This window comes from Lepus europaeus, chromosome 11 (assembly GCF_033115175.1).
Source record: "Lepus europaeus isolate LE1 chromosome 11, mLepTim1.pri, whole genome shotgun sequence".
NCBI lineage: Eukaryota > Metazoa > Chordata > Mammalia > Lagomorpha > Leporidae > Lepus > Lepus europaeus.
In genome coordinates, this window is record NC_084837.1 from 21,744,784 (window position 1) to 21,769,189 (window position 24,406).

At 44.9% G+C, this 24,406-nt stretch overlaps 1 protein-coding gene across 2 annotated transcripts; it reads left to right on the top strand.

Annotated features, from left to right (window-relative positions):
• Positions 1-5,896: 5,896 nt before the first annotated feature.
• Positions 5,897-23,903, top strand: GMFB (glia maturation factor beta). 2 transcript variants are annotated; one of them, XM_062205100.1, is made up of 7 exons: positions 5,897-6,007; positions 14,662-14,758; positions 15,716-15,765; positions 16,417-16,466; positions 16,904-16,989; positions 19,027-19,100; positions 20,196-23,903. In XM_062205100.1, exons 1-7 carry the CDS (start codon positions 6,005-6,007, stop codon positions 20,265-20,267), a joined length of 432 nt encoding a protein of 143 aa, XP_062061084.1. In that variant the 5' UTR covers positions 5,897-6,004; the 3' UTR covers positions 20,268-23,903. The 2 variants fall into 2 exon arrangements, with proteins under 2 accessions (XP_062061084.1, XP_062061085.1); XM_062205101.1 differs by having other exon boundaries at positions 16,907-16,989.
• The last annotated feature ends 503 nt before the right edge of the window (positions 23,904-24,406 follow it).

Sequence of the window (24,406 nt, forward strand, 5' to 3'; positions counted from 1 at the left end):
AGAAATCAGAGCAGTAAGGATAATTCACTAACCAGGCTGTGAAAGCCAAATCCCAAGCCAGCAGTGGAAAAACTGAGCCCCAACCTTATTTACACTAGAGATTTCTCAAAAACAACAGGAACTAACACAGAGCTAGCTTGTTTCAGAAAAACTGGGTATATGAGAAGAGACTGAAGGAACAAATCTGAGATTACCCAAAATGTAACTAGCAGGGGAATCTGTAAAGAAAAGTGGGGTCTTGGGTGGCCACGAGACATATGGACCTCCTTACCTCCTGGCAGGAGTGAGGTGTTCGTATGTGGGTTAAGCTAGACAAAGGCAACTCACAGCTAACCTATGTGCACCTGGACTTTCTCAAGTAATACAACATTCCAGGCATTAGATAAGAGACATTCCAAGGTCTGACCTGGCCAAATCGGCCTGGCATGTTATCATAATGACTTTGCTTATCCCACAGGGTTTGGGATGACAGTCAGGGTTACCGAAAGGGCAAGATGGCAGCTACCATAAAAATGGCTGTGGTCCTGTCAAGCTGGATCCCTACACAGCCTTTCTTATTTCTCACGTGGGTTATCTGCTACAGCTGAGGAAGCCTTTCAACTCTCAGCATGGTTTCTATCCAACCTATTTTGCACAATGCAGCCAAAAATGGGTTTTCATTGTGTACATTTCATTCCACTGCCAAAAATTCTTGATTTCCATGTTGTCTGAGTATTTCAAAAAGTTCATGGAAAACAGAATTAAAAGATTATTTTGGTGCAAAAAAAATTTCACAAGCCATCTGCATGTGACTACTTTTTAACTCTCATTTACTCATGAGAAATGTTTTCTGAGGGGCCAGCATTGTGGTGTAGTCGGTTAAGCTGCATCCTATGGGAGAGCCATTTCAAGTCTTGATTGGTCCACTTCTGATCCATCTCTCTGCTAACACACCCAGGAGAGCTCCAGGCCTGGACTTTGGCCTGGCCCAGTCCCAGGCACTGCAGCCATGCGGAGAGTCAATCAGCAGGTGGAAAATCTGTCTCAAGAAGGAGGTACTTTTCTCTGAAGGGAGGAGAGAACTGCCACTTTGATTATGGCCTTTTTCTAAATACCGATGCAGTTTGTGGACTCAAAAGGCTTCCATAGCCTGGGCAGCTCATGGCAAGAGCTTCGGGTAATCACTGAAGTCATAAATAAGAATGTCAATTATTAAATCAACAGCAGGAGTCACTGTGCACTTACTCCCCATGTAGGACTTCTGTCCTTAGTGTATTGTACTATGCCAATTAACGGTAAAACTAGTCTTCAAACAGTACTTTATGCTTTGTGTGTCTGTGTGGATGCAAATTGTGGAAATCTTTACTTAGTATTGAGCTGGTCTTCTGTATATAAAGTTAATTAAAAACGAATCTTAATGAAGAACGGAATGGGGAAAGGAGTAGGAGAGTGGGGATGGGAGGGCGGGTATTAGGGGAAGACCACTATAATCCTAAAGCTGTACCTAGGAAATTTGTATTCATTAAATAAATAAAAGATTTCTAAATAAAAAAAAGTCTCTCCCTCTCTCTAATTCTGCCTTTCAAATAAATATTTAAAAAAAGAAGAAAATGTTTAATACGTTCCAGGCATTATTGAAGGCATTAGGAATACATTACCAAAGAAAATATGGCACACTTTTTTTTTTTTAATGGGGCTTATTGGGCCGGCGCCGTGGCTTAACAGGCTAATCCTCCGCCTTGCGGCGCCGGCACACCGGGTTCTAGTCCCGGTTGGGGCGCCGGATTCTATCCCGGTTGCCCCTCTTCCAGGCCAGCTCTCTGCTATGGCCCGGGAAGGCAGTGGAGGATGGCCCAAGTGCTTGGGCCCTGCACCCCATGGGAGACCAGGAGAAGTACCTGGCTCCTGGCTTCGGATCAGCGCAATGCGCCAGCCGCAGCAGCCATTGGAGGGTGAACCAGTGGCAAAAAGGAAGACCTTTCTCTCTGTCTCTCTCTCTCTCACTATCCACTCTGCCTGTCAAAATAAATAAATTAAAATGGGGCTTATCACCTAACAGAAAAGCTAAAAATTATCCAAAGAATCTTGAACAAAACATAGAGGCAGAAATATGACAATGCTGCTAAGAAGAAGCGCACGGAGTCATGAGAGTTACCATGAGGAAATGGGGGAATGTCAGGTGGATCTCGGAAAGCCTCCCTGTAGAAATGGTGATTGAGATGAAGTCTGATGGGGAGAGGCTGACCACACAAAGTTCCAAGAGGAGAGCAAGAGCAGTTAGGGCAAAAGCTGCAGCACAGGCAAAGGCCCTAGGGTGGCAGAAACCAAACGCATTTGAGAAACTGAAAGGCTGGTTTGGCTAAAGTATGGAGAGTAAGGAGGAGCATGATAGAAGGTGAAGATGGAGAAATAGGTAGGGTCCAGACTACGCAGGAATCTTCACTTTAACTACTTAGATGTACTCTGAAAGCACCGAGGAGCCACTGCCATGCTTGTGAGGGGAATGGGGTGACAATCTGACTGCATTTTCAATCACTGTAGCTATTACATAGAAAACAGGTCAAGGAGAATATGAGTGAATTTAGGAATATCAATTAATAGATTCTTTCAAAAGGCCAAGCGAGACATATTGCTAAGCTCTGATTAGGATAGTAACAAGGACTTTTAATGAAGTGGAATATTAGTTATAAGTGGTTGCATCTGCTATAGAAAACTGACAATTAGAGTATCTTAATCAAGATAGAAGTTTCTCTCTCTCTCTCTCTCCCTCTCTCTCTCCCTCTCCCTCAAATCCAGAAGCAATTCATGCAGGTATAGTCTGGTGCTCTACATATGTAGTCTCCATTTCAAAGATCACCCCATGATCCAAGATGCTGCTCCAGCTCCAGCCATCATTCCATATTCCTGTGTTCAGGAAGAAGGGAAGGAAAATGAGACACCACTTTGTCTAAGGACACACCACACAACCCACTGGCCAAACCCGAGGATTGTACCCTTATTTAACTGCAAAATAGGCTGGAAAAATTCTTTGATCAAGGTAGTCATGAGCCTGGCTAAAAGTCATGGAATTCTATTACTTATAGGAGAAGGAGGAAGCATTTAAAAGAGTACTAAGAGTCTCTAACATATAAAGGACTCAAAGCTAGCTTGGGCCTGGGGCATGAGAAGAATGGATGTAGCTCCCATTCACTGCAGTTAGATTATAAATCCCCACTTTGTCACCATTCATCCCGGTTCTCCTTCCTCATCCCCTCCAACACTCATCTTAGCACTGCTGAACACCATTGTCCCAGCACCGTGTTGAAGGTGCCAAATGCCAGGCTTCTTCTTTCACAGAGGGGAAGCAAGCTGCTGGCTCCAATCGCTTCAGGTTCTCCAGTAGCCCACCTATGTGATGTCTCCATTACCGTCTCTGCCCCCTTTGGAGATCCCAGTGCAGAGTGGGAAGACAGAACCGGTGGTTATGATGGCTGTACTTACTCAAGCACCTCTCCCCCACCCCCCACTCCACTAGATCAGAAGTGGAAGACTTCCTTCCTTCCACCTCGGCAGGCACCTTCCTAGGTCACTGCCTCGGTTTCCCTACTACAGGATGTCAGTTACATGTCACTTTTACTATCACCAAAGTCTGGGTTTTGAGATCTTAATGGAGATTTAAAAATGTATAAAACCTCTCTTGATAGTGTCTGGCTTTTTCAAGATGACTGTGTCTCTTCAGAATAAAAAATCCTGCTTTAGAAGTCAAAAGCCATTTGCTTGCTTGCTTCCTTTATCTCATTCCTGACATCATAGTTCTATGTACCCTTTGAGGCAGATAGATACCTCTGGCTGACCAAGGAGAAGGTCCTGACCAAGGAGAAATGCAAAACCATTAACATTTTTTTTTCCACAGGCAGAGTTAGAGAGAGAGACAGAGAGAAAGGTCTTCCTTCCGTTGGTTCACCCCCCAAAATGGCTTCTACGGCTGGTGTGCTGCACCGATCCGAAGCCAGGAGTCAGGTGCTTCCTCCTGGCCTCCCACGCAGGTGCAGGGCCCAAGCACTTGGGCCATCCTCCCCTGCCCTCCCGGGCCACAGCAGAGAGCTGGACTGGAAGAGGAGCTGGGACTAGAACTTGGTGCCCATATGGGATGCCGGCGCCGCAGGTGGAGGATTAACCAAGTGAGCCAAGGCGCCCGCCCCATTAACATGTTTCTAAAAGTTATGTATTTCTCTCAGAGCTGCCAACACTTTCATTCAAATGGCCTTTCCGTACCCAACATTCTTAGAAGGGTGGATTTACCTCAATTGTGGAAATAGCATTAGGTAGGAATATAACAGGTATTATGACTTTGTTTCAAACTTTAAGACCATCATCATACAATGGAACTCAATGTGCGATGGGAGTATGATGCCACCGATGACAGGAACTGTGAAGAAGCGTTCAGTGCTTGGGCAGAACGTCACAGCATAAACCCTTTGCAGCTACTGAACTCCCAAGTCCCTCTAAGTAAAAAATGTTCATGGTCTTAGATGGTGGGCCGCCATCATCTGTATGTATATATGCTAAGCGCCAGGAGGCTACCTGAAACCTGCTCCAACTAAGCCCCAACTGATTATTGATTGAGTGTTTAGTCTGTGGCCCAAAACTTAAGACATTCATTATAACAGTGGTTCTCACTGGGGGGGATCCTCCCCTCAGCTGAACATTCGGCCACATCAGGGGTCCTTTTTGTTTTCTCTTATCTAAGATTTATTTTTATTTACTTGAAAGGCAGAGTTACAGAGAAATACACACACCTACACACACACACAGAGATCTTCCACTCCCCACATGGCCGCAATGGCCAGGGATGGGTCAGGCAGAAGCCAGGAGCCAGAAGCTTCTTCTGGGTCTCCCTTCTGGGTGCAGGGACCCAAGGACTTGGGCCACTTTCTGCTGCTTTCCTAGGCGCACTAGCAGGGAGCAGGGTTGGAAGTGGAGCAGCCAGGTTTCCAGCCAGCGCCCCCATATGGGATGCCAGCATCGCAGGCGGCACCTTTCCTGCTAAGCCACAGCGCTGGCCCTGGGGAGACCTTTCTGTTGTCACCTGAGAAGTGCTACTGCTCTCTACAGGGTAAGGAGGCCTGGGGGGCCGCCAAACATCCCCCAGGGCACAGCCCAGCCACAGCAAAGAGTTTTCTGACCCTAAATGGCAATATTGCTGAGGCGTGAAACCATGATGTCCAAAATTCTACTGGCCCCAGGCACTTCTCATCAAATCACTAGCTCATTCCACCTGGGTCCAAGCAATGTCTTCTGGTGGATTGCTACGACAACTTCCTAAATGCCTTCCTCACGTCTGTCTGCCTCTGCCCGCCACAATTTAGTCTCTGTTTCAGCATTTTTAATTTCAGATTTATGCACGGTAAGACTCACCACGTTTGATGTAGAGTTCTACGAATTTTAACATGCATGGGGATCACGTCACCGTCATCACCATCTGGGTACAGGATGGCAGCACGGTTGTCAAAGAGCAATTCGGCAGTGGCCGGAGAGAGCGCTCACTTACACACCCATCGTTCAGTCACAGCTCAGTTAACACAGACTACTGGGAGTACTGACCGAGTCCTAGCCGGCGGGGTTCCGGAGAGGGTACGGGGGAGCGAGGTGTGCCTAGATTTGAGGGTGATCAGATGGGCAAGGGAGGCTTTCCCATTTACCATGGAGATAACGGACTTAAATCTTTTCACCACGAATTCACTCTCAGAGCTTGAAGAGTTCAAAGTGACCGAGGCCTGGAGCGGGTTTTAAGGAGACGCCGTGAGAGCGTTCCTCACTTGCAGCCAGGGCATCGCCCACCCCCGGCCCAGAAGAGAAAGGCGCTCGCGTTCTGCATAATTTTGAGCCGCGCCGCCTGCCGTCCGCCGTCACGTGCCGGTGGCGGAGGCCGCGTTGATAGGTGGGGGCGAATCTGACTGGCGCCGGGGCAGGAAGGGAGGCGGCCGCCGTGCCATTCTTAAAGGGACCTAGAGAAGGCGACGGGCTGCTGACGGCCGGAAGGAAAATGGTGAGTTGCCGCGGGGAGGGCGGGGGCCGGAGGGCTGGGCCAGCCAGCCGGGCTTTCCTGTTTTCCGGAGCCGGTCTCGGCGGGCAGTGCCCGGGCTGGGTCAGCGGCTGCTTCCGCCCGGGCAGCTGGCCGGTGCCCACAGCCAGCCAGAGACTTGGCCTCCGCAGCCGCCGCCGCGCCTCGGGGCAGCAGCCTCCGGGCGCGCCGGGGTCGACCCACCCGGGCGTGCTGTGGACTAGGGTGCAGCCACGGGAGGGGCTTCGTCCTCGCCAGGCCTCTCTGGATGGAGGGCTCCGGCTTCAGGGGTCTGGCCCGGCGGAGGACTGCCCCGAATGGCCGGATTCCCTGCTAGGGCTGGGGCCCCCGGCCGGAGAGCCAGTGGGCCCCGAGAGCCCTTCTGCCCGGAGTGTTTGTCCTGCTCGCAGTACCCCCACCCCCGCCCCGGCCTCGCCTGAGCCTCTGTCCGTCTCCTCCTTGCCCCTGCTCTCTGAAGAATTCGCCTTCCCCTCGCTTTCTTCGACTTCACAGGCAGTCGGAAATCTTTGGACCCAAGGCTTTGGCGCTTGACTCTAAAGTATTTGTCAATAGCTTTAGTGTTGCTGGGTCTGGGGGCCCTGGCTTCCGTTCTCCCAATGGGATGAACCCCAAGCATAAAATGAAGTGGCGAATGAACTCTACCGCTGATCTTCTGACACCTTCCCGTGGGGGTTACATATGCTCCCTGTCGTTAGGAACAACGGGAACAGAAACCACAGCGCTACAGCCTCCCTTCTCAACCCCCTTCCGTCGAAAAGGTCTTGTCATGGGCGCTCAATCCCTCGACTGGTCATCTTTGGTGACCTTTCCCCAGCATTCCAGGGAATCGGCAATCTCTCCTTTTTAAACGTCCTCTTCCCTCATGCTTACCCCTAGGCTTTTGGGGTACAGGACTCCTGGTTTTCCTCCTGCTTCTGTTGGTCCATCTGTTTCCCGTGCACACTGTCGCCCTTTCTCTGGACAGTAACCATAGGAATCCTTCATTTCCTGTTCTGTGTCTGCTGTATTTACAGCTTCAGTTCCCACGTCTGTTTGGATGAGGTGAGAATTTGTATCTCACATCTTGCTTCTGAGAGCCAGTCCAGATCTATGTATTCCACTAGTGAGTTAACCTCCCCTGGGAAGATTTTCCCCCACTGGAATGCCCCAAAGCTACCCTGTTTGTCCAAAATACAACACATGTGCCTTCCCCTCTAACCTGGTCTTCCCAGAACTTGTTGTAACAGCGTGCCATTCAGTCTGTTAATACAAACCAGAAGTCAAGGGTCATCTTGATCATCCTTGTTTCCCTGCCCACTCCACTCTGCTCGCCCCCATATCCAGCCGGTCACTGGCTCCTGCTCCTTTGCAGCAGTGTTGAGAGTGGGTTAGAGGTCAGGCTGCCTGGTTGACTCCTGGCTTCACTAGCTGCCTAGCTTTGGAGAAGATTTTTTTTTTTTTTTTTTTAATTGACAGGCAGAGTGGATAATGAGAGAGAGAGACAGAGAGAAAGGTCTTCTTCCTTTTTGCCATTGGTTCACCCTCCAGTGGCTGCTGCCGTGCTGATCCGAAGCCAGGAGCCAGATGCTTCTCCTGGTCTCCCATGCGGGTGCAGGGCCCAAGCACTTGGGCCATCCTCCACTGCCTTCCCGGGCCATAGCAGAGAGCTGGCCTGGAAGAGGGGCAACCGGGATAGAATCCGGTGCCCCAACCGGACTAGAACCCGGTGTGCCGGGCCGCAAGGGGGAGGATGAGCCTGTGAAGCCATGGCGCCGGCCTGGAGAAGATATTTAACCCCTGGAAGCCTTGCTTTCTTGCAAAGTGGAGATACTAACAGTACCTTTCTCACGGGGTTGCTCTGAGCATGGAGGGACATCCAAGTAAAGCATCTAGCCGTATCGTCAGCCTCTCTCAGCTGCCTTTCATCTCGGCTGGACTAGTCTTGCCAGTTAACTAGTCTTGCTGTATTCGTCCTGGCTGTCTGCCCAGTTCCTGAACACTACAGCAAGTGCGATCTTCTCAACATGCAAATCTAATCCCATTTTCCTTTCCCACCCGCTTAAAGCACCTTAGTGGGTTCCCTTTGCTCATAAGATAGAAATCGAAGTGCTTAATGTGGACCACTGGGCCCTGTGTGGTCTGGCCCCTACCAGGCTCATCTTGGACAGTGCTCCTGCTCATCCCATGTGCTTGAATCACTGGCCTTTCATTTTCTTGGCTGTGCCACGCTCACTTCAGTCTTTGCACAGGCAATGTTAGTCCGTGGATACCTTTGTCGGGGAAGCCTGCTGGGGCCATGCTGTCCTCAGCAGTCATAAATTCTCACAGCATCATGTCTCTGTTTTCCAGTTCTTATTTCAAGTACAGGTTTATGTATTTTTGCCTGATCCTTTTGATGTAGGTCTATTGTCTACCAAGGAACATATCTTTTATTTAATTTTCATATTATTTTCTCCCTAGCACTTAGCAAAATGCTGGCACTCATTAAATGTTCATTGTATGGATAAACCAGTAAATGAACACTTGAATTCAGCTCTTCACTTTGTGTTAACATTTACCTTATTAAGTTTTTTTTAAAGATATATTTATTTATTTGAAAGTTAGAGTTACACAGAGAAGGAGAGGCAGGGAGAGAGTCTTCCATCTGCTGGTTCACTCCCCAGTTGGCCTCAACAGCTGGAACTGCGCCTATCCAAAACCAGGAGCTTCTTCCAGGTCTCCACATGGATGCAGGGGCCCAAGGACTTGGGCCATCTTCCACTGCTTTCCCAGGCTATAGCAGAGAGCTGGATTGGAAGTGGAGCAGCCAGGACTTGAACCGGTGCCCATATGGGATGTGGGCACTGCAAGCAGCAGCTTTACCCGCTACGCCACAGCACCGGCCCCTACCTTATTAAGTTTTTTGAAAGATATTTTTATGTATTTGAAAGTTGGAAAATTACAGAGAGAGAGAGGAGCCTTCCATCCACTGGTTTGCTCCCCAGATGACCAAAGCCAGGACCCTGGGACTCTGTCTGGGTCTCCCACATAGGTAGGGGCTCAAGCACTTGGGCCATCTTCCGCTGCTTCCCCGGGCTCATTAGCAGGGAGTGGGAACAGAAGGGGAATAGCAGGTACTTAAACTGGTGCCCATTTGGGATGGCAGCCTTTCAGGCAGTGTCCTAAACCTCATTGCTGCAACGCTGGCTCCCTAGAGTTGTTTTTATAGCGTTATATTCATTCTTTTTTAAAGTTTTTTTATTTGAGAGGCAGAGAGACAGCAGGAGAGAGCTCTCCATCTGCTGATGGACTCTAAATGTCTGCCAAAGCCCCCTGCTGGGGCCAAAGCTGGGAGTGAGAAACTCAGTCCACTTCCTCCTTGTGAGTTGAAGGAATCCAATTACTTTCTTTTTTTTTTTTTTTTTTTTGACAGGCAGAGTGGACAGTGAGAGAGAGAGACAGAGAGAAAGGTCTTCCTTTGCCATTGGTTCACCCTCTAATGGCCGCCGCGGTAGCGCGCTGCGGCCAGCGCACCGCGCTGATCCGATGGCAGGAGCCAGGTGCTTATCCTGGTCTCCCATGGGGTGCAGAGCCCAAACACTTGGGCCATCCTCCACTGCCCTCCCTGGCCACAGCAGAGAGCTGGCCTGGAAGAGGGGCAACCGGGACAGGATCGGTGCCCCGACCGGGACTAGAACCCGGTGTGCCGGCGCCGCAAGGCGGAGGATTAGCCTGTTGAGCCACGGCGCCGGCCGGAATCCAATTACTTTCACCATTATTGCTGCCTCCCAGGATCTGCATTGGCAGGAAGCTGGATTTGGGATTTGTGGTTTGATTTGAGAATCAAACCCAGGCACCCCAATATAGATATGGAATGCACGTGTCTTAACTGCTAGCTGAGGGGCCGGCGCCATGGCACAGTGGGTTAATCCTCCGCCTGCGGTGCCGGCATCCCGTATGGGCGCCGGTTCTAGTCCTGGCTGCTCCTCTTCCAATCCAGCTCTCTGCTATGGCCTGGGAAAGGAGTAGAGGATGGCCCAAGTCCTTGGGCCCCTGCACCCACATGGGAGACCAGGAGGAAGCACCTGGCTCCTGGCTTCGGATCGGCACAGTTCTGGCTGTTGCGGCCATCTGGAGAGTGAACCAACAGAAGGAAAACCTTTCTCTCTTTTTCTCCCTCTCACTGTCTGTAGCTCTAACTCTCAAATAAAATAAATAAAATCTTAAAAAAAAAAAAAGAAAAGAAAACCTGCTAGCTGAAAGGCCTGTACTTGTGTTAAGACTTACTCTTTTTTAAAAACATCTTTTTATTTTCATTTTATTTGAAAGGCAGAGAAACAGAGAAAGATACTCCATCTGCTGGTTCATTCCCCAAATGCCCACAAAAGATAGGGATGCACCAGGCTGATGGGTAGCAGGGACCAAGTACTTGAGCTGTCAACTGCTTCCATCTGCTGTTCCAACTGCTAAGGGTGGGGCAGACAGAAGCCAGGAGCCTGGAACTGCTTTCAGGTCTCCAAAGTGGGTGACAGGGGCCCTAGTTTTTGGGCCATCTTCCATTGCTTTCCTAGGCACATTAGCAGAGAGCTAGATCAGAAGCAGGACTCCAACTGGCTCTCCCATATGGGATGCTGGTGTTGCAATTAGTGGCTGAATGTCACAATACTGGCCCTGCCCAGGCAGCTGGTTAACTGTTATGCCAAACCTATTGTTATTCCTAATGTGTCTAACTATGAGCTATTTGACTTGGCTGAGGAAGGAGTTTGAGGCCTTATTATGGTGTTGAGAGGAGTAAAAATACAAAAACTATACAAGTTAAAGCACAGCATATTTTTCACTTTTTTTTTTTAAGATTTATTTGATTATTTATTTGAAAGGGGAGGGGGGGAAAGAGAGAGAGGTGGGGAGGGTGATCTTAGATATCTAACAACTGCTGGTTCACTCCCCAAATGGCTGCAGCAGTCATAGGTGGGCCAGGTTGAAGCCTGGAGCTGAGAACTCCATCCAGGTCTCCCACATGAGCGACAGGTGCCTAAGCACGTGGGCCATCTTCTGCTGCCTTCCCAGGTGCATTAGTAAGGAGCTGAATTAGTGCTCCAGGATGGGATGCTGGCATAGCAGGTGACAGCTTGCCCTAGCACACTCCAGCGCCAGCCCATTCACTTGGTTTCTGATCCTAACACATCCAGCTTACACATGCAGCTCTAGGTATCACAGTTACTGCTTCTGAACAACTTTCACAAAAAATTAGTCTTTGCCTAAACAAAAATCTAAAATATTTATTAGTTTCACTAATAGATTCTGCCTTTCATTGAAGAAAAAATGGAAATTCTAGTTTTCTTTTTTAAGATTTTTTATTTCTTTGTCTTGAAAGTCAGAGTTACGCAGAGAGAGAAGGAGAGGCAGAGAGAGAGAGAGAAGGAGAGAGGTCTTCCATCCGATGGTTCACTCCCCAGAGGGCCGCAACAGCCGGAGCCGTGCCGATCAGGAGCCAGGAACTTCTTCCATGTCTCCCATGTGGGTGCAGGGACCCAAGGACCTGGGCCATCCTCCAGTGCTATCCCAGACCATAGCAGAGAGCTGAATCTGAAGAGGAACAGCCGGCAGCCATATGGAATGCCAGCGCCTCAGGCCAGGGCATTAACCCACTGTGCCACAGCGGCGGCCCCAAGGAAATTCTAGTTTTCTGACTGGAATCTTTCTTGGAAGATAGGAAAAAAATGGACCATGAATCTTCGTTTCAGGAGGCACCATATAACTTTTTTTAAAAATATATATTTATTTATTTGAAAGATTTACACAGAGAGAGGAAAGGCAGAGAGAGATCTTCAATCCGCTGGTTCACTCCCCAATTGGCTGCAACAGCTGGAGCTGTGCCAATCCGAAGCCAGGAGCCAGGAGCTTCTTCCGGGTCTCCCAAGTGGGTGCAGGAGCCCTAGGACTTGGGCCTTCTTGTACTGCTTTCCCAGGCCATAGCAGAGAGCTGGATTGGAAGAGGAGCAGCCAGGACTAGAACCAGCACCCATATGGGATGTCAGCACTGCAGGCAGAGGCTTAGCCCACTACGCCACAGCGCCGGCCCATTGTGTAGTTTTATCACACCTCACATATTACCAGGATTCTGAATTTAAAAGGCAATTTAAAATTGATAATCATTTTCTGCTTTAGCATGTGCTCTCATTTATCCAACACAGGATCAAAAAAGCAAGCTCGTACTTTTTATTCTAACTTACAATTGAAATTGGAAGCCTAATGCTTTTGAGTTGTAATGAGGCATGCATTTAGCATTGGTCTCAGAAGTGATCTGATTTCCTTGAAGGAGGAGAAGGAAGAGATCAAAGAGAGTGGCCCTTTTTTGGAACTTGATTCAATTAAACTAAGAATAAAGCAGGGAAATTTGAATACTACTTGGATATTTGAAACTGGAATTGTCCATTTTCTGAGGTGGAATAATGTCCTTATGTTTTTAATGGCACATGCTGTCTTTAATGATGCATGATAAAATGCTGACAGATGAAATGACTTCTGGCCTTTGGGACCAGTGTTGATGGTGTTATAAGATTGACCTGGGGGTGGGGAGGCCTGTGCTGTGACTAGTAGGTTAAGCCTCCGCTTGCAGCACAGGCATCCCATTAGGCACCAGTTTGTGTCCCAGCTGCTCCTCTTCCAGCTCTCTGCTTATGGACTGGGAAGACAGTGGAAGATGGTCCAAATGCTTGGGCCCCTGTGCCCATGTGGGAGACTTGGAAGAAACTCCTGACTCCTGGCTTCGGATCAGCCCAGCTCTGGCCATTACAGCCATTTGAGGAGTGAGCCAGCGAATGGAGTACCTGTCTTCCATCTCTCTATCTCTCCCTCTCTGTAACTCTGCCTGGCAAATAAACAAAATCTTTAAAAACAAAACAAAACAAAACAAAAAAAACACCTTTCCCTTGCGCTAGTGCTGTGGTGTAACCGGTGATATGGGCACTGGTTTGAGTCCCAGCTGATCCACATCTGATCCTACTCCCTGCTAATGGGCCTTGGAAAGCAGCAGAGGATGGGCCAAGTCCTTGGGCCCCTGCACCCATGTGGGAGACCCAGAAGAATCTCCTGGCTCCTGGCTTTGGATTGGCCCATCTCTGGCCATTGCAGCCATTTGGGGAGTGAACCAGTGAGGGTGTGTGTATGTGTGTGAAAGACTATGCGCTTCAAATAAATCTTTAAAAAAAAAATATGTTGATAATGGTTGAGGCTGAGTGATGGATACATTGGGTCTCACTGTGCTGTTCTTCTGTGTATGTTCTGAGTTTTACATACTAAAAAAAAAAAGATTTCTGTCCTCTTGTTTGTAGTCATACATTGCACTGTGAAAGGAAAATTGCTATTTTTAAAGAAATTGTTTATTTATTGAAAGGCAGAGAGAGGTAGAGGTAGAGATTTCCCATCTGCTGATTTATTCCCCAGATGCCTGCAGTAGCCTTGACTAGGTTAAGCTGAATCCAGGAACTCAATCTGGGGCTCCCACCTGGGTGACAGGGACCATTACCTGCTGCCTGGCAGGTGTACCTTAGCAGGAACCTATAGTAGAGAATGGAGGCAGGACTCAAACCCAGGCACCATGAATGGGGTGAAGGCATCCCATTGGCTGCTTAACTGTTTTGCCAGACACCCACCCTGCAAGATTACCCATGATCATTTCCTTGCCAGATTTCTGGGAAGGTTCCCTAATATAATTTTTAAAATATTCTTTTAGCACATATATATGTTTGTTTCATCTGGTTTCGTTGTCATACTTTCTTAACAGTTACTTTTATATATAAATATATTTTTAAGATTTGTTTATTTACTTGAAAGGCAGAGTTACAAAGAAGGAGAGGCAGAGAGAGAGAGAGAGAGAGGGAGAGAGGGAGGGAGGGGAGGGGGAAAGATGAAGAGAGGGAAAGAGAGAGGGGTCTTCCATCTGCTGGTTCACTCCCCAATTGGCCACAGTGGCTGGAGCTGCGTGGATCCGAAGCTGGACCCAGGAGCTTCTTTCTGGGTCTCCCAAGTGGGTGCAGGGGCCCAAGGACTTGGGCCATCTGCTGCTGCTTTCCCAGGCCACTGCAAGCCACAGCGCTGGTCCCTTTTTATATTTTCATAGTCATTGAATTAAGTTATAAAATTTATTGGTCTTCAATTTTAGTTTTTTTTTAATGCTTTTGTTATTGTTTTTCCCAGCTGTAGTCGTGAGATCCAAAAATGAACTAAGGACGTACTGGTTTTAGTTACAATAAGATCATTTGATCATTTTCCTGTTCTTCCTGCACAGGGTGGAATATTACAATTGCCTTGCTTAATGCCACATGTAATCCTTAACTTCTTTCATTTGCTTCCCTTCCACTCCAGTTCTGATGGATTGTATTTTGTTGGCTCTGGTTTTTGAGACATTTTAACAGGAAGAGAAAGCTAAAGTATACCTTACATTTAAGATGAACAAAGGTTTATGATTAAGCAATATAGATCCAAAGTTTGGCAAATTTAAAAGCTCTTTTAAATGTTCATGTGTTTTACTTTAATGCTTTCACATAATTGACTTTCCAAGATGTCAGTATACCTTTTTAAGGATACTAGATTTTATAACTTCAACATGCGCACACATTGAAGTCGTGGCATTCTGTTTGTGATTTTTTCTTTCATAGAGTGAGTCTTTGGTGGTTTGTGATGTTGCTGAAGATTTAGTGGAAAAGCTGAGGAAGTTCCGTTTTCGCAAAGAAACAAACAATGCTGCCATTATAAGTAAGTCAACATTGATTATCTCAGATATGTGGTGGTAGTTTTTCTTAAACATTGAATAAAGTGACCCTTTAGAGAGTAACGTTGCCTCCTCCTGTTTCATGCCCCGCCCCCACCACCTTAAGATCACTTAAAAAATGTAACAGCTAATTCTGATGTTAGAAAGCAGAGGTGGCAGGTGCCTCCCCGTGGTCCTATCTGAGTCCTGGAGAAGACAGACTTCTTGATCGCTTAGGAAGTACTTTAGTACATTTCTTTTTTGAGAGGGGTCATCTGTAGTGACCCATTCAGCTCCTGCCCTTTTGGGGAACTGCACGCAGCCTGGTGTTCATCCTGCATGGGAAGCCTTGCTGACCCTGAGCGGGTGAAGTGCAGCGTGGTGCTCAGTGACTCTGGGCCCGTTCAGGTTCTCAGCCTCAACTCCAGTTTCATGGAGAGCGCTTTTAAGCGTCATTGTCTTCCTAAAGTGGAAAGCATGATTTGCGTATTGCCTTCCCAGTCGTGGTAATGGTCCTGCGCCATGAAATCCTGACACTGGAGGAGCTGGGAGTCTTGAAGTTTCTCCATCCTGACCCTAGTCCACTTCTCCTGGAGATTCTAACCATGTTGTACATAATCCTGTCTCAGTCACAGCCCACAGCCACCCTTACAGATTTTTTCCTTGTCTAGGAAGTTACGTTTGAGTTACAGAGTTCTTCATATAAATAGTAAATCTAAGAAGTTAACATGAAGTGCTAAATAAACAAACCAGGCGCTGGGAGTGTGAGTCAAGGCTGTTAAATAGAAAGCAAAGTAAGCTTATTGGTCATCAGCTAAAACTGTGAATGAGTTTTATGCTTGTGTTTCCTGATGTTTTTTTTTTTTTTTTTTTAGATGCCCCAAAAAAGGCTGGGACTGTGGGTTGCATAGATCAAGGTCACGTTAGAATCACAGTTCACTCATGTTTTATTTTTATTTTAGTGAAGATCGACAAAGATAAACGCCTGGTGGTGCTGGATGAGGAACTTGAGGTTTGTAAAACGAAATCAATGAAGTTTTATAGTTAAGCAGTTATTGTTGCTCAGGAGATGCTGGATTAGTTGTACGCACTTCTCAGATGAGTTCCGAACCTCTTAAATACATGTTCATTATGCATGAGAAGCGTGGGCCAGTTACTGTGTAGTACATTGTCATGCTATTTTAACCACCTTCTTAAGGCCCCTTGTGGTAGAGGTTAGGGCTGTCTGCCCAGTACAAAATGAGTCAACTTTGTAACTTGTTTCTAAATTCCTTGGCTACTAATTAAAAGCTAAAATCCTACAATTTGAGTATTTAGTTTGTCAAATTAAGTAACTAATTTAGAGCCAAAATAAAAGTAACCTTCTGAAATCAGGTGCTGTGGTTTCCTCTGAGGCCTTGTTGGTTTCTGTGGCTCAGAATTTCCTGACGGGTGGGACATGAACAGAGGGCAGTGCCCTTGGTTCCAGTTGTAGTAAGTGCAGCTCGGCTGAGGCCCTGAAGGGGGCTTGGCGTGGACTGAGTTTAGTGACCTCCATGTATGAGCACTTCAGTCAAACCCCGTTTCCTGCTGGTGTACGTGGCCGTGAATTTCTGACTGAGTGGAGTGGGTGTCGGGATCTGGTAGGAAAGTGTGTCCAAGGTGTTCTTTTCTGCTGGGCCAGGGCGTTTCTCCGGATGAACTGAAGGACGAGCTACCGGAGCGGCAGCCTCGATATCCTTTTCTTAGTGCTTTAAAAAGATGGGTTTTCTTTAGTCGTCAGTTTTCATATGTGAGCTCGTTTGTTAAGTTTTTAAAAAACATATTTTACGGTGTCCTTCCACATCACGATCATACCCAAATTAAACTCGATGTGCATGTTGGGGGACCTAGAAAAGTGAAGAGTTGTGTTAGATACATTGTTTTCTTTTTTTTAAACAATTCTGTTTACTATAGGTATATAATAAAATATCGAGAAAGGAAAAATTCATATTAAGTCAACACTTTAATACATTTCTTTTTTGAGAGATTATATGATTTTATATTTGTGGAAAGATAATGAATAATGAAAATGTGGCCTAAATGAATAGAATCTTACCACCCATTGTTCCCTGAGGTGTTGGTAAGTACCTTTCTTGGAGCAATAATGTTAGTTTCTTTAACTTGAGAAAAACCTTCATTGTGTATAGTTACAAATATCAACATGATGATGGAAGAGTGTCGTATCCTCTGTGCTTTATTTTCTCCAGTCCTGTTGGTAAGTGAATTTCTTTCAGTTGTATTTAAAATTCATTGGTTTTGCTCTGAACTCTTCTTATAGTGGACAAATTATATGCTAATTTTAAGGCTAAAAAGTGTTGAATAACCTAAATTTAGTGTGTGCTCACGTGCACCTGCACATATCCCTAGAAAGAAGTTTCTATAAAGCATCATGTCTTAGAACATGTTTGTTTCCTTAGGATAAAGTCCAAGAATTGCAATTATTTGGCCACATCATACATGAATTTTAAGAATTTTGAAATGCAATGACATTTTTAGATATCAGAAATATATATTAATCTTTTTTATGTGAACTCTGTATAATCATGTTTATCTTTTTTTAAAAGATTTATTTATTTGTTTATTTATTTGAAAGGCAGAGTAACAGAGAGGCAGAGGCAGAGAGAGATAGAAAGGTTCTCCATATGCTGGCTCACTCCCCAAATGGCTGCAATAGCCAGAGCTGGGCTGATCCAAAGCCAGGCATTAGGAGCTTCTTCCAGGTTTTCCACGTGGGTATGGGGGCCCAAGCACTTTGGCCATATTCTACTGTTTTCCCAGGCTATGGCAAAGAGTTGGATGGGATGTGGAGGAGCTGGAACTCTAACCAATATGGGATGCTGGCAGTGCAGGTGGCAGCTTTACCCGCTATGTCACAGTGCTGGCAATGTTTATATTTTGAGTAGTAGTTAACAGTGATATGCCGATATTCTTGAAAGTGATCCCAGAGTAGTTTACATTGGGTATTAAAATGGGTTATTGGTATTTCAAAAATCTGTTGTCATCAAAACTTCTACTTCCACCAGTTTTCTTTTTTTTTTTTTTTATAAAGATTTTTTTATTTATTTGAAAGTCAGAGTTACATAGAGAGAGGAGAGGCAGAGAGAGAGAGAGAGAGAGAGAGAGGTCTTCCATCCTTGGGTTCATTCCCTAGATGGCTGCGCCGATCTGAAGCCAGGAGCTTCTTCCGGGTCTCCCATGCAGGTGCAGGAGCCCAAGGACTTGGGCCATCCTCTACTGCTTTCCCAGGCCATAGCAGAGAGCTGGATGGGAAGTGGAGTAGCCAGCTCTAGAACCGGTGCCCATATGGGATGCCGGCGCTTCAGGCCAAGGCATTAACCCGCTGCACCACAGCGCCGGCCCTCCACCAGTTTTCAAGACTGCTCATGGAACTGTGCTCTGAATGTTACTTGTATCATTTGCTCACACTTATAATATAATGCAGTGAATTTGGAACTAAATATGGAAGCAGAGTATCTTTATTTCAGAGCAGATATACCTGTCCCACTATCACCCCAAAACCTTATATATTTTAGTCATCTGTAAAATTGATCTTGTTATTTAGTATCAAAATAAAGAGAGTACATTATAGTTATTATGTGTCAATTTAAAAATGAAAACATTAAAAAAATCAAAAAACTTTTAAGTCTTAAAAGTTGGCATCTGGCCGGCGCCGTGGCTTAACAGGCTAATCCTCCGCCTTGCGGCGCCGGCACACCGGGTTCTAGTCCCGGTCAGGGCGCCGGATTCTATCCCGGTTGCCCCTCTTCCAGGCCAGCTCTCTGCTATGGCCTGGGAAGGCAGTGGAGGATGGCCCAAGTCCTTGGGCCCTGCACCCGCATGGAAGACCAGGAGAAGCATCTGGCTCCTGGCTTCGGATGAGCGAGATGCGCCGGCCGCAGCGGCCATTGGAGGGTGAACCAACGGCAAAAGGAAGACCTTTCTCTCTGTCTCTTCTCTCTCACTATCCACTCTGCCTGTCCAAAAAAAAAAAAAAAAAAAAAAAAAGTTGGCATCTATAGAGATCTAAAATCATTTATTTTTGCTGACCTGTAAACTTGGCTATTTGTACTTTAGTTATGTCTCTTTAAACAGGCATATGCAATATAGGACTCAAATTCAGCTCATGTACATTTAGATCAAAGTGTTTGTAAGCAAAGGAGACCCTACATGTGTCATTTTTAAAAACAAGTATAATGAGCACCCATCACATTCACTTCCACAGCTCATTTCTACCCCAACCTTTCTTTTCCAGGATGTAAGCCTGAGCAGCAGATGATGTATGCTGGAAGCAAGAATAAGCTAGTGCAGACGGCTGAGCTGACCAAGGTGGGTTCACATTTGACTTGCTTGTTCAGTGTTTTCCCTTGGATCTAGAACAATAGCCAAAACAGACTGAAGTGTTATGTGGTTTCCATGTAGGTGCAAGTTGTTTAGACCACAGCAGTAAATTATTTGGAAATAGAATTATAGAAGTGTTTGAACCAAGGTGTGTTTTCTGAACATCAAGTTGATTAGAGGAGATCACATTAAAAATGTAGGCAGCTATAGAGAAGTCACTGTATCGGTTAAATCTACCAAGAGTTCCTTTTTTTAAAAAAAATTTTTTAAAGATTTATTTTTTGTTTATTTGAAAGACAGAGTTAAAGAGAGAGGTAGAGACAGAGAAAGATCTTCCATCCACTAGCTCACTCCCCAAATGGCCACAGCAGCCAGGGCTGAGCCGATCTGAAGCCAGGAGCCAGGAGCTTTTGGGTCTCCCATGTGGGTGCAGGGGCCCAAGCACTTGGCTGTCTACCACTGCTTTCCCAGGCCATTATCAGGGAGCCGGATAGGAAGTGGAGCAGCTGGGACTCGAACTGGTGCCCATATGGGATGTCGGCACTGCAAGCCGAGCTTTAACCCACTGCACCACAGTGCTGCCCCCCCCCCATTTTTTTAAAAAGTTTATTTATTTGAAAGAGTTACACAGAATGAGGGAGAGACAGAGAGAGATGTTCCATCCACTGGTTCACTCCCCAGATAGCCACAATGGCTGGGACTAGGCCAAGCCAAAGCCGAGAGCAAGGAGCTTCTTCAGGGTCATTCTGAGGATGAATAACCTGCCCAGGATTGCATCTAATAGTACATTTCAGAGATAGGTTTCAAGCTCAAATCTGGCCCTCAGTCACATCTTCTGCTGTAGTGCATTGTCTCTCTACAAGCAGCTTTTAAGAGAACTTTGTTTTTATGCCATCTTGATTATTCTGCTTTGGTAACTGAGTGCTTAGCGTATAAACAAAGTGAAGGACTGCCTAAAAGGTTTATCTAGTTTACACAGGCTAAGTCATGACCAATATGGAAGGAAGCAAAATTTGATATATAACACTCGGGTCTATAATGTGTGTGTGAGTATCAGAGTCTGACCTATATTTTTTCCTTAAGGTATTTGAAATAAGAAATACCGAAGACCTAACTGAAGAGTGGTTACGTGAGAAGCTGGGATTTTTCCACTAATGTGAACTTCTGTGTTTCCAAAGTATTTATGTATTAACCTGACCATACTGGAACCTGACATAAATACTTATTTATGCCTAAAAATGCACTGTTACTTACAGTATGTTTCCTGCAGTAAAGAAAATTTCTTCATTTGTGCAAAGTTTGAACAAAGAGGAAGTCATCTTCATAGTAATGAAACTTTGTAAAGTGTTTCCTTAGATTTGTAATTGTTAGGTGGACTGCTTTCCTCCAGGGACTTTTTGCACTCTTGTGATTAACTTCTATAACTTATGGTTCAGAATTTGTTACTATTTACAGAGACCATTGGAAAGTGGGTATTAGATTGTGATAGACAACAGTTGCCTCCTTTTGACAAATACTGGAAATTAGCAGTTTATAAATGAAAATAGCATATTATCACTTGTTAAGTCATTTCAGTTAATTTGGAGTTAAAGGCTTGAGTGACCCAAATTTTGAGCCATGGATAATAATTTCTTGTAGCGTAATCTGTGTTACAAGGACATTTTTTTTTCTCAATTCCATACCTCCTTCAGTTTCCTGCTTGTTTTTTCTCAGATCTGGAAACTGTGTTCATCAGTCATTCTTAAGATTTGGAAGTTAGGTTTTATGATAGAATTACATGAGTATTAGGTTTTCATGTGGAAAATAGATCTTAGTCTTAGCAGCTGGTGGGGTGTACTAATCAAGGGCTCCATTCCTGACTGTGTTATTTCTAGAGAGTTTCTAACCTAGGTTCATAACACTTTATTTATAAGCATCTCCTAATGTCCTGTGAACACCAATGATTTTAAGTGTGTTAATACTGTGCCTTTGATTTGTTAGCTTTGAAGTTAGTTTAAGACTTTTACACTGCCAGTATTCCAAATTTGCTGAAATTAATACTTTTTTAAAACGTCCAAGTGAAACAATTTTCTAATATGTGTATCTAAAATTTGTAATAAAATCAACTTCATATTTTTAAAATTCCAGCTATCTGCTTGCATTAGTGAATATATGGCAGTTGAGAATTACAATTTGGGATATATTTGTGATCAGTTTTGTGCCATAACAAAAAAATACTTATAAAATTTTGGCCATAGTGAATAATGTTATTAACACATCAGTAGAAAACACATCTTATATCCTGAATGTCAGAAGGTATTCTAAACTGGATGCATGAGTAGTTAACTAACCAGTCTTGTTAGGTGATGGTATCCTTGGCATAAAGCAAGGATGCTAATGTATAGCACAGTTTAAAAACAAACCTATAAGTAATTGTTTAATGCTAACTTGATACAAGGTCTAGAGATCTAGAGACTAACCATATTTGGTGAGTGAATTCTTATATTAAGAATATCTTAGTCATTTCAGAACTAGCCAAGGCATTCTTATGTTGTCATATTTCCCATTTATATGTTCTTTGCATTTCATTTTTGAGGTTTCTGTGCCAACTTTAATTAAGTGGTAACAATAGTAGAAAAACTGACAATATGAACAGCATCTTCTCTTCCCCACAGTCTGGCTTCCCTAATCTGGGATTCAGGAAGCAATCGGAAGTCAGCTGGAGATGAGGAAGTGCTGGAGTAGGTATTTGGTTAATGAATGGAAAGGTTTCTTCATTCCAATTTTAAGAGAGAAAAATCTTCACCCAGGAAGTTGAAGAATTCCTTAAAGAGGTATTTTGATGTGGGAGAATAACTTGTGTATCATTCTGCAGAAATGCAAATATAACAAGTGAGTGGAGAGTTTTTGTTTTTGAACGAAGGAAATGAGACTTTGTTTCATTTGATTCACATCAATAAGAGAAACTAGTGCTGCAAGAATGTATTTTTAAAATGAGGTTCCTTCATTGGTCTTGTGTGTTAAGGTTTTTAATTTGGTTTTTACAATTGGGACGCCCTCCTTGATGTCAGAAGACACTGACCGCCACACACACAGCTCTTGGGTTCCGTTGTCCAACAGGAACAGAGAGCTGTGAGAAACTCTCCCTCTTTTTGACTTGTCTGACTTCTCATCAATGACATGTATTCTGCAACATGTCACATTGAGGCTAGGGATCAATGCAACTTTTTTATTCCATCTGTCGTATAGCAAGAGTTTACAAATCCTGTGCTCTAAAATATTCTCATTTATGTACACTTCCTTCTATCTAAGTATATTTTACATTATCCTTTTCAAGTTTATTTGCTGTTTAGTGTCTTTTTCCGGTGAATAATGAGTAACTCCAGATTTCCTAGTTCCAGCTTTTACATTCCATATGTTCTGGCACAGCCATTGCCATTCAGCCTTAAATCCCAATCATTCCTTTTGCGCAGCAGCTTTTTCCCTGGGAACCTCCTTCACGGTCTTTGAAGTCGGCGTTCGTATTGAGATTGTTGACCTTGAAGTTCTGTGTAGCATCTAATGTCAAAATAGAACCAACCCAGTATGCATTTAGTGTGGTTTTTGTGGCAACATAAATGACATGAAGAAAACTGTTCTCAGGTCACTATGCTGAAATTCCAAAATGTCTGAGTTTTGAGTAGTAATCACTTTGTTCTGGTACTGAAGCAATTCTGTTAGGAAGAAAGTTGGTTGACTGACTTGTTTACTCGACTTCTAAAGTAAATGTTTGAATTCTCTTTCTGGAAAGATCACTAGATGCCTAGTGCAGTTGAGCATACTCTTGTTTAAGAGGGTGTTCCTGAAATTTGTATTGTCATCAGCAAATAATCTGTGTGGCAAAAATGTCAGCACTTTTCCCTCGCTTTAGCTCCTATTTTCAGGAGTCAGTTGTAGCCATAAACTGTACCATGGTCTGATACTTTGAAAAGTTCACGGTTAGGGGACTTGATTGCCAAATTAAATTTGGCTGTTTTCCCCCCACCCATTATAGATATTAAGGAAGGGTACTTTAAACATGGTTGGACTGCTTTTAAAATCCGAGTAATGTCATTAATCCGTATGTGGACTAGTGATGAATAATATTTTCATAAGCATTTAAATGCTGATATTTGGTGGGAGTAAAGAGTAACTTGTATTCTACCAATTGAAGCATTCTTAGAGTGGTTGCTTTCCCTGTTTGTTCAATAGACTGATAATACTGGAATCTACAGAGTTTGAGCCTTTACAGTTTATGTGAAAAAGTGTTTCAAACATTTCAGGACAAATCTTATTTTGTATTTGTGGAAGAATGTAAATAATCTTCTAAGCCACTTTAAAACCAATGGTTCCAAGTTGGAGATTGGTGAGCAATTGTTTCCTCTTACACCATTTGACATTTCAAATCGGTGATCGTGTTCATGTAATGTTTCAGACAACTCCATGAAGCTTGTGGTATTAACTGTGTTTTCCCACTCTTTGGAAAATGATTCATACACGTATGCTTACTTGAGTATTGTTTAAGGTCACTGACATGGCAGGCCAGTTCCTATTGATTTACATGGTCCAATATTATCTCATCCAGGAGGCTTGAAACATTAATGGTTTAGTCTTGTGAATTTTAACAGTTCTCTGTCATTGTTTAACAAAACCAACAACTGGCACAACTTCTTAAGCTGTGGTTCCAGTCTCTGCTAGTTCATATTGCATGTTTATTTTGGACAGTCTTTTGTTAAGCATGGTGCTTGTACTGGTTTAAATAAAACATTAACATAAAAGAACTTCTAGTTTTTCATTCTTGACTCTTCCCTTCTTGAGTGACTGGCTCAGTTTGTGTGGGTCACACACTGATTTTAGCAGTTTGTCTGGAAAAAGTGAGAGGCAGATAAACCAGTAACAGCTTAGTGGAGGAGAACTTGATGAGATTATGAAAACTTTTTTTTTTTTTTTTTAACAGAGTAGACAGTGAGAGAGAGAAAGGTCTTCCTTTTTTGCCGTTGGTTCACCCTCCAATGGCCGCCACAGCCGGCGCATTGCGTTGATCCAAAGTCAGGAGCCAGGTGCTTCTCCTGGTCTCCCATGCGGGTGCAGGGCCCAAGGACTTGGGCCATCCTCCACTGCCTTCCCGGGCCACAGCAGAGAGCTGGCCTGGAAGATGGGCAACCGGGACAGAATCCGGCGCCCCAACCAGGACTAGAACCTGGTGTGCTGGCACTGCAGGCGGAGGATAAGCCTATTGAGCCGCGCCGCCGAAAACATTTTCAAACTCAGTTGTGCTAAAGTGATTCCTTTGAGAA